At 44.7% G+C, this 12,934-nt stretch overlaps 1 protein-coding gene across 1 annotated transcript; it reads left to right on the forward strand.

Moving 5' to 3' along the window:
- Positions 1-1,152: 1,152 nt before the first annotated feature.
- Positions 1,153-8,846, forward strand: LOC137097997 (proteasome assembly chaperone 3-like). Its single transcript, XM_067473632.1, has 3 exons — positions 1,153-1,216; positions 7,109-7,328; positions 8,433-8,846. Exons 2-3 carry the CDS (start codon positions 7,113-7,115, stop codon positions 8,583-8,585), a joined length of 369 nt encoding a protein of 122 aa, XP_067329733.1. The 5' UTR covers positions 1,153-1,216; positions 7,109-7,112; the 3' UTR covers positions 8,586-8,846.
- Positions 8,847-12,934: the final 4,088 nt, after the last annotated feature.

Genomic DNA, 12,934 nt, shown 5'->3' on the forward strand with positions numbered 1-12,934 from the left:
TGTTCAGCAGTGGAACTCTCTGCGCCAGAGTGTGGTGGAGGCTCCTTCTTAGGAGGCTTTTAAACAGAGGCTGGATGGCCATCTGTTGGGGGTGCTTTGAATGCAATTTTCCTGCTGCTCCATAGAATGGAGTTGGACTGGATGGCCCATGAGGTCTCTTCCAACTCTTTGATTCTATGATTCTATGAATCACTGGGTTGCTGTGAGTTTTCCGGGCTGTAGGACCATGTTCCAGAAGCATTCTCTCCTGACGTTTCACCCAATTCCATGGCAGGCATTCTCAGAGGTTGTGAGGTCTGTTGGAAACTAGGCAAGTGTGGTTTATATATCTGTGGAGTGTCCAGGGTGGGAGAACAAACTCTTGTTTGTTGGAGGTAAGTGTAAATGTTTCAATTGGCCTACTTGATTAGCATTGAATGGCCTTGTAGCTTCAAAGCCTGACTGCTTCCTGCCTGTGAATCCAGAGGCTACTGGGAAGAACCAAAATCCACCTCTTTTCTTCCCTTCTTGACAACTGGTTGGACTGTATGACCCATGAGGTCTCTTCCAACTCTAGGATTCTATGATTCTCTTCTGCAGGCTAAGCATGCCCAGCTCTTTCAGCCGCTCCTCATAGGGCTTGTTCTCCAGTTCCTTTGACTCTCCCTCCTCTGAGCACATTCCACCTTAGGGTCAACATCTCCCTTTAATTGAGGTGCCCAGAACTGGACACAGTGTGATTCCAGTTGTGGTCACTGCCAAAGGCATTTCACTGCCCTGGCTCAGTGTCCAGGGATCAAGGGAGTTGTAGTTTTGCAAGGTCTTACTCCTCCTTCGCCCAAGAATCATAGAATCAAAGAGTTGGAAGAGACCTCATGGGCCATCCAGTCCAACCCCATTCTGCCAAGAAGCAGGAATATTGCATTCAAATCACCCCTGACAGATGGCCATCCAGCCTCTGTTTAAAAGCTTCCAAAGAAGAAGCCTCCACCACACTCCGGGGCAGTGAGTTCCACTGCTGAACGGCTCTCAGAGTCAGGAAGTTCTTCCTCGTGTTCAGATGGAATGAGAGGCGGGGCACCCCCAAACTACAACTCCCAGGATTCCAAATCGGGCTCCAGAAGTCCTCTGCACATGCTCAGAAGCCCATATGCTGGAGCTCCTCCTCCATAGAGAAACGTCACCAAAAAGGGGTCAAAGGCAGCACCGGAAGCAAAGTGGAGGCAGCTTGGGAAGTGTGAGTAGATTTGGATCCTATCTGGCTTTGTTTGTAGCCATCTCCTCCTTTGCAAGCAGATTCGCCACAATGTTGCATTGGGTTCCCTTGCAAACAACCCAATGCAAAGAATCTGGGTTCCTATTGCATTGCAAGCCCAGGCCAGAAGGGAGGGGTGGAAACCCTGCTGATTGAGCTGCTTTTCCCCTTCAAAAGGCGCCTGTCTCTTTAAGAGGAGCAATGCTGCATATACAGCCTGCTTGTTTACTTTTTGCAAATCTGTTTGCCTGGCTGCTTTTTTTTTTTTACTCTTTCCCTTTTGTGGAAAGCAAGGTGGCACTTTCCCAATCTCTTGCCCTTTTCCTCATCTTGGACTTCAACTCCCAGAAGCCCAGAGCTAGGAACTCTGGGAGTTGGAGTCCAAAACGTGGAACAGCATAGTTTGGCAACACACTGCCTTTGCTCTTCTCTTAAGGTGCATCTCCACCAAACTTGGGTGAACATCAAACAAAAAGTGGGCGCTAGAAACAACATCCTACGAAAGCTGACTGGCACAACCTGGGGATCACAACCAGACACAGTGAAGGCATCTGCCCTTGCGCTATGCTACTCTGCTGCTGAGTATGCATGCCCAGTGTGGAACACATCTCACCACACTAAAACAGTAGATGTGGCTCTTAATGAGACATGTCGCATTATTACGGGGTGTCTGCGCCCTACACCACTGGAGAAATTACACTGTTTAGCGGGTATTGCACCACCTGACATCCGCCGGGAAGTAGCAGCCAATAGTGAAAGGACCAAGGCAGAGACATCTCCAGCTCATCCCCTGCACGTCAACGACTTAAATCAAGACATCGTTTTCTTAGATCTACAGAGACACTCGCTGGAACACCCCAGCAAGCGAGAGTCCAAAAGTGGCAGGCCCAAACTCAGCACCTCAATTCATGGGTGATACCAGATGAAAGACTCCCTCCTGGGCACACAGAAGACTGGGCGACTTGGAAGGCGCTGAACAGACTGCGCTCTGGCACCACCAGATGCAGAGCCAACCTTCAGAAATGGGGCTACAAAGTGGAATCCTCAGCATGCGAGTGCGGAGAAGAACAAACCACTGACCACCTGCTGCAATGCACCCTGAGCCCTGCCACATGCACAATGGAGGACCTTCTTGTGGCAACACCAGAGGCACTCCAAGTGGCCAGATACTGGTCAAAGAACATCTAACCAAATACCAAATTTGCAAAATCTGTGTGGTTTTTTTCCCTTTTTCTTTTTAATCTGTGTGTTTGTTTTGCTCTGTTAGAATTGTTATACAGTGGTTGTTGAAGACACGATAAATAAAAAATAAATACCAAACTTGGGCCCTCCAGGTGTTTTGGACTTCAACTCCCACAATTCCTAACAGGGTTAGGAAGAGAGGAAATTCCAGCTGAACACGAAGAACTTTCTGACTGTGAGAGCCATTCAGCAGTGGAACTCTCTGCCCCGGAGTGTGGTGGAGGCTCCTTCTTTGGAAGCTTTTAAACAGAGGCTGGATGGCCATCTGTCGGGGGTGATTTGAATGCAATATTCCTGCTTCTTGGCAGAATGGGGGTTGGACTGGATGGCCCATGAGGTCTCTTCCAACTCTTTGATTCTATGATTCTATATAGGTATATAAAATAAAACAAAACAAAACTATGGCCCTTCCTACACAGCCAAATAAAATCCAGATTATCTGCTTTGAACTGGAATATATGGCAGTGTTAGTAAAAGTAAAAGTTTTCCCCTTGACATTAAGTCTAGTTGAGTCCGACTCTGGGGGGTATTGCTTATTTAAATTTCTAAGCCAAAGAGCCGGCGTTGTCCATAGACACCTCCAAGGTCGTGTGGCCAGCATGACGGCATGGAATATCGTTGCCTTCCCACAGAAGTGCTGCCTATTCATCTACTCACATTTGTATGTTTTTGTACTGTTCAATTGGCAGAAGCTGGGGCTAACAGTGGAGCTCACCCCACTCCTGGATTCAAACCACCAACATTTCAGTCAGCAAGTTCAGCAGATAAGCAGCTCTAAAATCAGAATAGTAAATAAAGAACAACACTCAAAAACAGGAGAATTCCAGACAAGAAACAATCAGGGCCAGCTAACACCTCCCAACAAAGGATTCCCCCAGGCAGTAAGCAACCAGGCTTTGAAGCTGTAAGGCCATGCAATGCTGATCAAGGGGCCCCATATGGCAGTGTAGATTCATATAATGCAGTTCAAAGCCGATCATGTGGATTATCTACAGCCTGTTTGTTTACTTTTTGCAAATCTGTTTGCCTGGCTGTTTTTTTTTTTACTATTTCCCTTTTGTTGAAAGCAAGGTGGCACTTTCCCAACCTCTTGCCCTTTTCCTCATCTTGGACTTCAACTCCCAGAAGCCCAGAGCTAGGAACTCTGGGAGTTGGAGTCCAAAACTTGGAACAGCAAGGTTTGGCAACACACTGCCTTTGCTCTTCCTCTTAAATTGCATCTCCACCAAACTTGGGTGAACATCAAACAAAAAGTGGGCGCTAGAAACAACATCCTACGAAAGCTGACTGGCACAACCTGGGGATCACAACCAGACACAGTGAAGGCATCTGCCCTGCTACTCTGCTGCTGAGTACGCATGCCCAGTGTGGAACACATCTCACCACGCTAAAACAGTAGATGTGGCTCTTAATGAGACATGCCGCATTATCACGGGGTGTCTGTGCCCTACACCACTGGAGAAATTACACTGCTTAGCCGGTATTGCACCACCTGACAACCGCCGGGAAGTAGCAGCCAATAGTGAAAGGACCAAGGCAGAGACATCTCCAGCTCATCCCCTGTTTGGGTATCAGCCAGCACGTCAACGACTTAAATCAAGACATAATTTTCTTAGATCTACAGAGACACTCGCTGGAACACCCCAGCAAGCGAGAGTCCAAAAGTGGCAGGCCCAAACCCAGCACCTCAATTCATGGGTGATACCAGATAAGAGACTCCCACCTGGCCACACAGAAGACTGGGCGACTTGGAAGGCGCTGAACAGACTGCGCTCTGGCACCACGAGATGCAGAGCCAATCTTAAGAAATGGGGCTACAGGGTGGAATCCTCGGCATGTGAGTGTGGAGAAGAACAAACCACAGACCACCTGCTGCAATGCAACCTGAGCCCTGCCACATGCACAATGGAGGACCTTCTTGCGGCAACACCAGAGGCACTCCAAGTGGCCAGATACTGGTCAAAGGACATCTAACCAAATACCAAATTTGCAAAATCTGTGTGGTTTTTTTCCTTTTTCTTTTTAATCTGTGTGTTTGTTTTGCTATGTTAGAATTGTTATACAGTGGTTGCTGATGACACGATAAATAAAAAATAAATACCAAACTTGGGCCCTCCAGGTGTTTTGGACTTCAACTCCCACAATTCCTAACAGGGTTAGGAAGAGAGGAGATTCCAGCTGAACACGAAGAAGAACTTCCTGACTGTGAGAGCCATTCAGCAGTGGAACTCTCTGCCCCGGAGTGTGGTGGAGGCTCCTTCTTTGGAAGCTTTGAAACAGAGGCTGGATGGCCATCTGTCAGGGGTGATTTGAATGCAATATTCCTGCTTCTTGGTAGAATGGGGTTGGACTGGATGGCCCATGAGGTCTCTTCCAACTCTTTGATTCTATTATTCTATATAGGTATATAAATTAAAACAAAACAAAACAAAGGCCCTTCCTACACAGCCAAATAAAATCCAGATTATCTGCTTTGAACTGGAATATATGGAATATATGGCAATGAAAGTAAAAATAAAAGTTTTTCCCGTTGACATTAAGTCTAGTCGAGTCCGACTCTGAGGGGTATTTGCTTATCTAAATTTCTAAGCCAAAGAGCCGGCGTTGTCCATAGACACCTCCAAGGTCGTGTGGCCAGCATGACGGCATGGATCGCCATTGCCTTCCCACAGAAGTGCTGCCTATTCATCTACTCACATTTGCATGTTTTTGAACTGTCCAATTGGCAGAAGCTGGGGCTAACAGTGGAGCTCACCCACTCCTGGATTCAAACCACCAACATTTCAGTCAGCAAGTTCAGCAGATAAGCAGCTCTAAAATCAGAACAGTAAATAAAGAACAACACACAAAAACAGGAGAATTCCAGACAAGAAACAATCAGGGCCAGCTAACACCTCCCTACAAAGGATTCCCCCAGGCAGTAAGCAACCAGGCTTTGAAGCTGCAAGGCTATGCAATGCTAATCAAGGGGCCCCGTATGGCAGTGTAGACTCATATAATGCAGTTCAAAGCCGATCATGTGGATTATCTTATCTGCTTTGATAGTCTGGATTATATGGCAATTATGTAACATGATTTTTGTCTTTGGGTTATAAATGTCATTTCCTTATTGGTTCTATCATAACAAGATGGATACAAGTTTATTAAACTGCAAAAACTCTGGGTAGCTGTGAGTTTTCCAGACCATGTACGGCCATGTTCCAGAAGCATTATCTTCTGATATTTCACCCACATCTGTGGCAGGCACCCTCAGAGGTTGCACAAACTGTGGAAGAGACTGTGTCACAGCTGGCTGGGAGTCAGTTGCATTAAGATCACTACTGACCGAAAAGTCATGAGTTCACAGCCAGCCCAGGTCGGAGTGAGCTTCCGACCAATTTGCGTAGCTTGCTGTCGACCTTTGCAGCCTGAAAGACAGTTGCATCTGTCAAGTAGGAAAATTAGGTACCACTTCTGTGTGGAGGCTAATTTAACTAATTTAAGAGGCCATAAAAATCTCCAGCAAGCATGCGTGGAATGAGGAAGTACTTCATCAGTGTCGCAGGTGGACGGTGAAGCGACAGCTCCCCTGATGGCCAGAAAAAGTTGGAATGTTAAATAGCCTCTGAGTATCTGTCTATATATGTTGTATGTCTATGGCATTGAATATTTGCCATGTATATGTACATTGTAATTCGCCCTGAGTCCCCTGCAGGAAGCATTCTCTCCTGACCTTTCACCCACGTCTATGGCAGACTTCCTTAGAGGTTGTGAGGTCTGTTAGAAACTAGGAGAAGTGGGGTTTATATACCTGTGGAATAATGTCCAGGGTGGGAGAAAGAACTCTTGTTTGCTTGAATGTTACAATTGGTCACCTTGATTAGCATTGCATGGCCTTGCAGCTTCAAAGCCTGGTTGCTTACTGCCTGGGGGATCCTTTGTTGGGAGGTGTTAGCTGGCCCTGATTGTTTCTTGTCTGGAATTCTCCTGTTTTTGAGTGTTGTTCTTTATTTACCGTTCTGATTTTAGAGATGTTTAAAGGCTGGTAGCCAGATTTTGTTCTTTTCCATGGTATCCTCATTTTTGTTGAAATTGTCCACCTGCTTGTGGATTTCAGTGGCTTCTCTGTGTAGTCTGACATGGTGGTTGTGAGAGTGGCTCAGCATTTCTGTTTTCTCAAATGATATGTATTTTCCGTACAGCCCGGAAAACTCACAACAACCCATTCATTTTTGTTTGTGGGGCTTTGCCGCCGTTTTATTTATTTATTATTATTATTATTATTATTATTATTATTATTATTATTCAAAACTTTTATATCCCGATCTTCAATAACTTTGTTCTGTAGCTGGTCTCAGCCATTACTCTGGGAATACTTTCTTCCATAGCCAGGATTTCACCAGCCTCCTGAAGGACAGGAGGGAGGGGGCAGATCTGATCTCCATCGGGAGAGAGTTCCATAGCCGAGGGGCCACCACAGAAAAGGCCCTGTCTCCCGTTCCCGCCAGACGCAATTGCGAAAGTGGCGGGACTGAGAGCAAGGCACCACCAGAAGATCTCAATAGTCTTGATGGTTCGTAGGGGATAATACGTTTGGACAGGTAAGCCATGATTTCTAACGAAACTAATAGTTTTCTAATAAAACTATTCTAGGACCATGGCATCAGACTCCATCCTGGCATCGAAGCAGGCGGAGGAGGTGGTCCACGGTGTCCCAACGCAGGTAGTCTGCACGGCCTTTGGGAACACGATCCTGGTGGTGGTGACCCAATACGGGAAGATGGGGACCCTCGTCTCAGTGGAGCCCAGCGTCGTGGCGGACAACCTCAGCCGGCCCCTGCTCACCACCAAAGTCCTGCTCGGCAAAGATGAGGTATCGCTCCCTTAAAGTTCCATCTAACCCAGTGGTTTTCCTGCCCCGGCTCCACCTAGGCATCTCTAAACATCCTGATGCCCGCCTTCCCTTCATGATATATAATACAACTAGCTGTCCACTGCCACGTTGTGTATATCTGTTTTGTGTGTGTATATGTGAGTGTATATATCTGTGCATATGTGTATATATGTGGTTTAGAGCATGCTTTGTAAAAAAAATATTTTTGCCTTTTTAAGCCCCTTCTGCTGTATTTTCCAGTGTTTTTATGAGTGATGGTCATAAAAATAGGCCAAATGACCATCTGTCAGGAGTGCTTTGATTGTGCTTTTCCTTTATGACAGAAGGGGGTTGGACCGGATGGCATTTGTAGGTCCCTTCCAACTCTGGAACCCCATTATTATTATTATTATTATTATTATTATTATTATTATTATTATTATTAAGCAGAGGCTGAATGGCCATCTGTCAGGAGTGCTTTGATTGTACTTTTCCCTTATGGCAGAAGTTGGTTGGACTGGATGGCCTTTGGGAGTCTCTTCCAACTCTAGGATATTGTTGTTGTTGTTATTATTATTATTATTAAGCAGAGGCTGAATGGCCATCTGTCCGGAGTGCTTTGATTGTGCTTTTCCCTTATGGCAGAAGGAGGATCTTATTATTGTTGTCGTTGTTGTTAAGCAGAGGCTGAATGACCATCTGTCAGGAATGCTTTATGGGTTGGACTGGATGGCCTTTGGGGGTCCCTTCCAACTCTAAGATCCTATTATTATTATTATTATTATTATTATTAAGCAGAGACTAAGTGGCCATCTGTCAGGAGTGCTTTGTGCTTTTCCTGCACGAAGACAGAAGGGAGTTGGACTGGATGGACCTTGAAGGTCTCTTCCTACTCTAGAATCCTATTATTATTATTATTATTATTATTATTATTATTATTATTAAGCAGAGGTTGAAAGACCATCTGTCAGGATTGCTTTGATTGTGCTTTTCCTGCATGAAGGCAGAAGGGGGTTGGACTGGATGGCCCTTGGAGGTCTTTTCCTACTCTAGGATCCTATTACTATTACATCTTTCTTTCACGTCTACTCTGTTTACTTCCAGCCTCTGGTCCACATCTGTGCCAAACATCTGGTGTCCTCGGTGTCTCAAGAAGCAGGGAATAAGCCCGTTCTGCTAGCCATGGCCTTGAAGGACAAGAGCATCGAAGGAGTCCGAACCCTCCAAGAGGTGATTAGTCGATGCCGAGTGTGGTGAGACCCTGACATCCACCCTGGAAGACTTTCTCCCTTTGGGAATAGACTTATACATACAACCTTTGCAGCCAACCTCTGCTCTTGGACTCATCTTTACCCTGTAGGAACATTTTATTTATATTATTTTACTATTATTTTAGACATTTTAAAAAAAAAAAAATGAGATACTAGGATACAAAAACACCTGGGCGAAACTGGAATAGTACAGGTTTTGACACCACAATTATCCTGTAATGCAATAAAGGACTTTGCAAAATCTCCATTCTGAATTTCTTGTATTGTCATCGTCTCCGACTTAAGTATGGAAGCTGGATATTTATTTAATAATTATGAAATTAATGTATATCTCGCCTTTTTCCTTGTCTAGGATCCTGAACTAGTTGAGATGACCTCTGAATAGAATAGAATAACGTTATTGTTTAGATTAGAGAGATGGGGCAAAACTAACAAAATGAAGTTCAACAAAGACAAATGCAAGATACTCCACTTTGGTAGGAAAAACGAAATGCAAAGATACAGAATGGGGGACAATGCCTGGCTCGAGAGCAGTAAGTGCGAAAAAGATTTTGGAGTCCTCGTGGACAACAAGTTAAACATGAGCCAACAATGTGATGTGGCAGCAAAAAAAGCCAATGGGATTTTGGCCTGCATCAAGAGGAGCATAGTGTCTAGATCTAAGGAATTAATGCTACCCCTCTATTCTGTTTTGGTTAGACCACACCTGGAATATTGTGTCCAATTCTGGGAACCACAATTCAAGAGAGATATTGACAAGCTGGAATGTGTCCAGAGTAGGGCGACTAAAATGATAAAAGGTCTGGAGAAACAAGCCCTATGAGGAGCGGCTTAAGGAGCTGGGCATGTTTAGCCTGAAGAAGAGAAGGCTGAGAGGAGATATGATAGCCATGTATAAATATGTGAGAGGAAGCCACAGGGAGGAGGGAGCAAGCTTGTTTTCTGCTTCCCTGGAGACTAGGACGCAGAACAATGGCTTCAAACTACAAGAGAGGAGATTCCATCTGAACACGAGGAAGAACTTCCTGACTGTGAGAGCCGTTCAGCAGTGGAACTCTCTGCCCCGGAGTGTGGTGGAGGCTCCTTCTTTGGAAGCTTTTAAACAGAGGCTGGATGACCATCTGTCGGGGGTGATTTGAATGCAATATTCCTGCTTCTTGGCAGGGGGTTGGACTGGATGGCCCATGAGGTCTCTTCCAACTCTTTGATTCTATGATTCTATGATTGTCATTCTACATCATGCAACAAAATTAAATGCAATCCCCAATTTATTTATTTACAGTATTTATATTCCGCCCTTCTCATCCCGAAGGGGACTCAAAGCAGATCACAAAATACATACAGGGCAAACATTCAATGTCATGATACACTGACAAGACAGATAATTGTACATAGAAATAAATTATTATTATTATTATTATTATTATTATTATTATTATTATTATTACCTAGCCTTCCACGCATTGCTGTGGCCCACATGGAGCTTCTGTGTGGGAGGTTTGGTCCAATTCTATCGTTGGTGGGGTTCAGAATGCTCTGGGATTGTAGGTGAACTATAAATCCAAGCAACTACAACTCCCAAATGTCAAGATTCTTCCCCCCCCCCCCCAAACTCCACCAGTGTTCGCATTTGGGCATATTGAGTATTCGTGTAGAATTTGGTCCAGATCCATCATTGTTTTGAGTCGACAGTGATCTCTGGATGTAGGTGAACTACAACTCCAAAACCGAAGGACACTGCCCACCAAACCCTTCCAGTATTCTCTGTTGGTCATGGGAGAACTGTGTGCCAAGTTTGGTTCAATTCCATTGTTGGTGGGGTACAGAATGATCTTTGATTGTAGGTGAACTATAAATCCCAGCAACTGCAACTCCAAAATGGCAAAATCAATTTTTTGAGTGAAGGACATACATTGGGTTGTTAGGTGTCTTGTGTCCAAATTTGGTGTCAATTTGTCCAGTGATTTTTGAGTTCTGTTAATAGCACAAATGAACATTACATTTTTATTTATATAGGTAGAGGTGTATATATAGGCTTTCCCATCTTCGACATCTTGGAGGCCATGCTCGAGTCTGTCCTCTAGGGGGAGCTGTCACCGTATCTGCTTTGTTTGAAAACTTCTTCCTTGTTCAAATTGCCGACATTTTTCTGGTTCAAATTGCCGGCATTTTTCTACCTTCCCACCGGAACAGTACCTATTGATCTACTTACATTTGCACATTTTCGAACTGCTAGGTTGGCAGAAGCTGGGGCTGACAGCGGAAGCTCATGACGCTCCCCAGATTCAAACCTGTGACGTTTCGATAATATGCTAATAATATAATATATTGTATGTACATATAACTTATAAGCCGTCTGAGTCCCCTTCGGGGTGAGAAGGGCGGGATATAAATGTCATTAATTAATTAATTAATTAAATACCTCCCAGCTTAAGCGGTACCTATTGATTTACTCACATTGCTGTTTTTGAAACTGCTAGGTAGACAGAAGCTGGACTAGAGGCCAGGAGCTCACCCTGACCCGGGCTTTGAATTGTTAACTTTTTGGTTGGCAAGATTTACTGCAGCTGGTGGTTAATGTTTTGTGCTAAAGCCCGGCCCAATCACATATCTATCTATCTATCTATCTATCTATCTATCTATACACACACACACACAAATTACAAAGCAAAGTACCCATCCTTCCACATTCTAATCTCTATCGCACGACTTCTAATGTCTCTGTAGAGAGGCACGTCGCAATGGTATGGCTATTGTGTTGGTACGGCTCTACCAGGAGCTCCAAATTTATTTGCTTTGTATTAAATGTTTGTTTGCAGTCCTAGGTTTCAGGGACTCTGCGGACAGATGACTTCCTTTGCTTGCAGTCATAGGGCAAGTCACCTGTCCATCATTGTTAAGTTTTGGTTCCGCCCCTTGCTCAGGGCAATTGCGAAGGGAAGGGAGCCATTTTTTAGTTAGTCTCAGCAAGGAAAGCTAATGTACAGGATGTGTGCAAGCTTCCCCTGTACAAAAGCTTCAACCCTTAAGACTTTCTGGGGGGAAACAGTCTTAAGAGCCTCCAAGACTTTCTGGGGGGAAACAGTATTAAGAGCATCAAGACTTTCTGGGGGAAAATAGTCTTAAGAGTCTCCAAAGATTTCCAGGAAAACAGCTGGAGAATATCTAAGCCTTTACTGGTAGGTCCACTCGGTGCTTCGAGACGCAGTTCGACCCGGTAGCGGAGCCCACATCAGTAAGGGTTAGATTACAGTCAGCCTGGGAGAAGTTAAAAAGGGGACTTGACTTTAAAGTAAAGAAGAAGTTATTGAAGAAGGTTGCCTGTCCTTCGTGGGCAAGATTAGGAAGTCACCAGTTGCATAAAGCTTGGAAGCATTTGTTTAGCTTTATTGAAGACAAGAGAAGTTGATTGTTTATCATTAAAAGACTTTGTTATACTTCACAAGCCATCTAAAGGACATTTGTGGTGGAAAACCTCTGAGAACTTCTCCTTGGGCCCCCTGGCTTCCCGCTGGGCAAGGTTGCATGTCCTGTTCTAAAGAAAATTCTTTACAGGCCCAGCACGCAACAGAACAGCTATTGTATTTTTATCTCAATGTAATATTATGGCTTTACCAAAGTTTGCAAAGATTCCTTTTTAGCAATCCCTAGAATTTCCCAGCCTTGTTTTCTTGTGAAGGTTTGCCCTTACTTCTTTCTGAGGATGAGAGAGTGTGACTTGACTCCAGTTGCAGAGCGGGGATTCAAACCCTGGTCTCCCAGAGTCTTAATCCAATGCTCAAACACAAGTTGGCCTCTGATTCCAATTTATATCAACCCTTTCCTATGATGGTCTTGGGCAGATTGGTTCAGAGGAAGCCTGTCCTGTCTGAGAGAGTGTGACTTACCCAAAGCCAGCAATTTCCAAAACTGAGCAAGGATTCGAACCTTGGCCTCTGACAGTCCTAGAGTTGCATTCAGTTACTTGGATTGAAACGAGATTGGGTTGACTTCTCTACTGGTAATTCGCTTATTAATGTTCTCCATTGAAGATTAAAGCCTCTAATTTGCTTGGAAGATGTGTCCGTCATACTTTACGATGTCAGACCCGTCTCTTTTCCCTCCTCCTAAGATGGCAGAGGCACTGAAACCTTGGCAACACCTTTTTCAGCAGCTGCTGCACCCAGGTGCAGTCGATTAAAGCCGTGTTTTATAGCACCGCTGCAGTAAGTTACAAATTGGACAAGTGATTGCCAGGGAGAAATTATTGGGTACCTAAGCGTCCATCACCGGCTCCTCGTCGCCTCATAATTTACAAGGAGATGCGTTTGAGACATAAAACAGCCTCATCGATCT

The sequence above is a fragment of the Anolis sagrei genome, chromosome X, assembly GCF_037176765.1.
Source record: "Anolis sagrei isolate rAnoSag1 chromosome X, rAnoSag1.mat, whole genome shotgun sequence".
In the NCBI taxonomy this organism is placed as follows: domain Eukaryota; kingdom Metazoa; phylum Chordata; class Lepidosauria; order Squamata; family Dactyloidae; genus Anolis; species Anolis sagrei.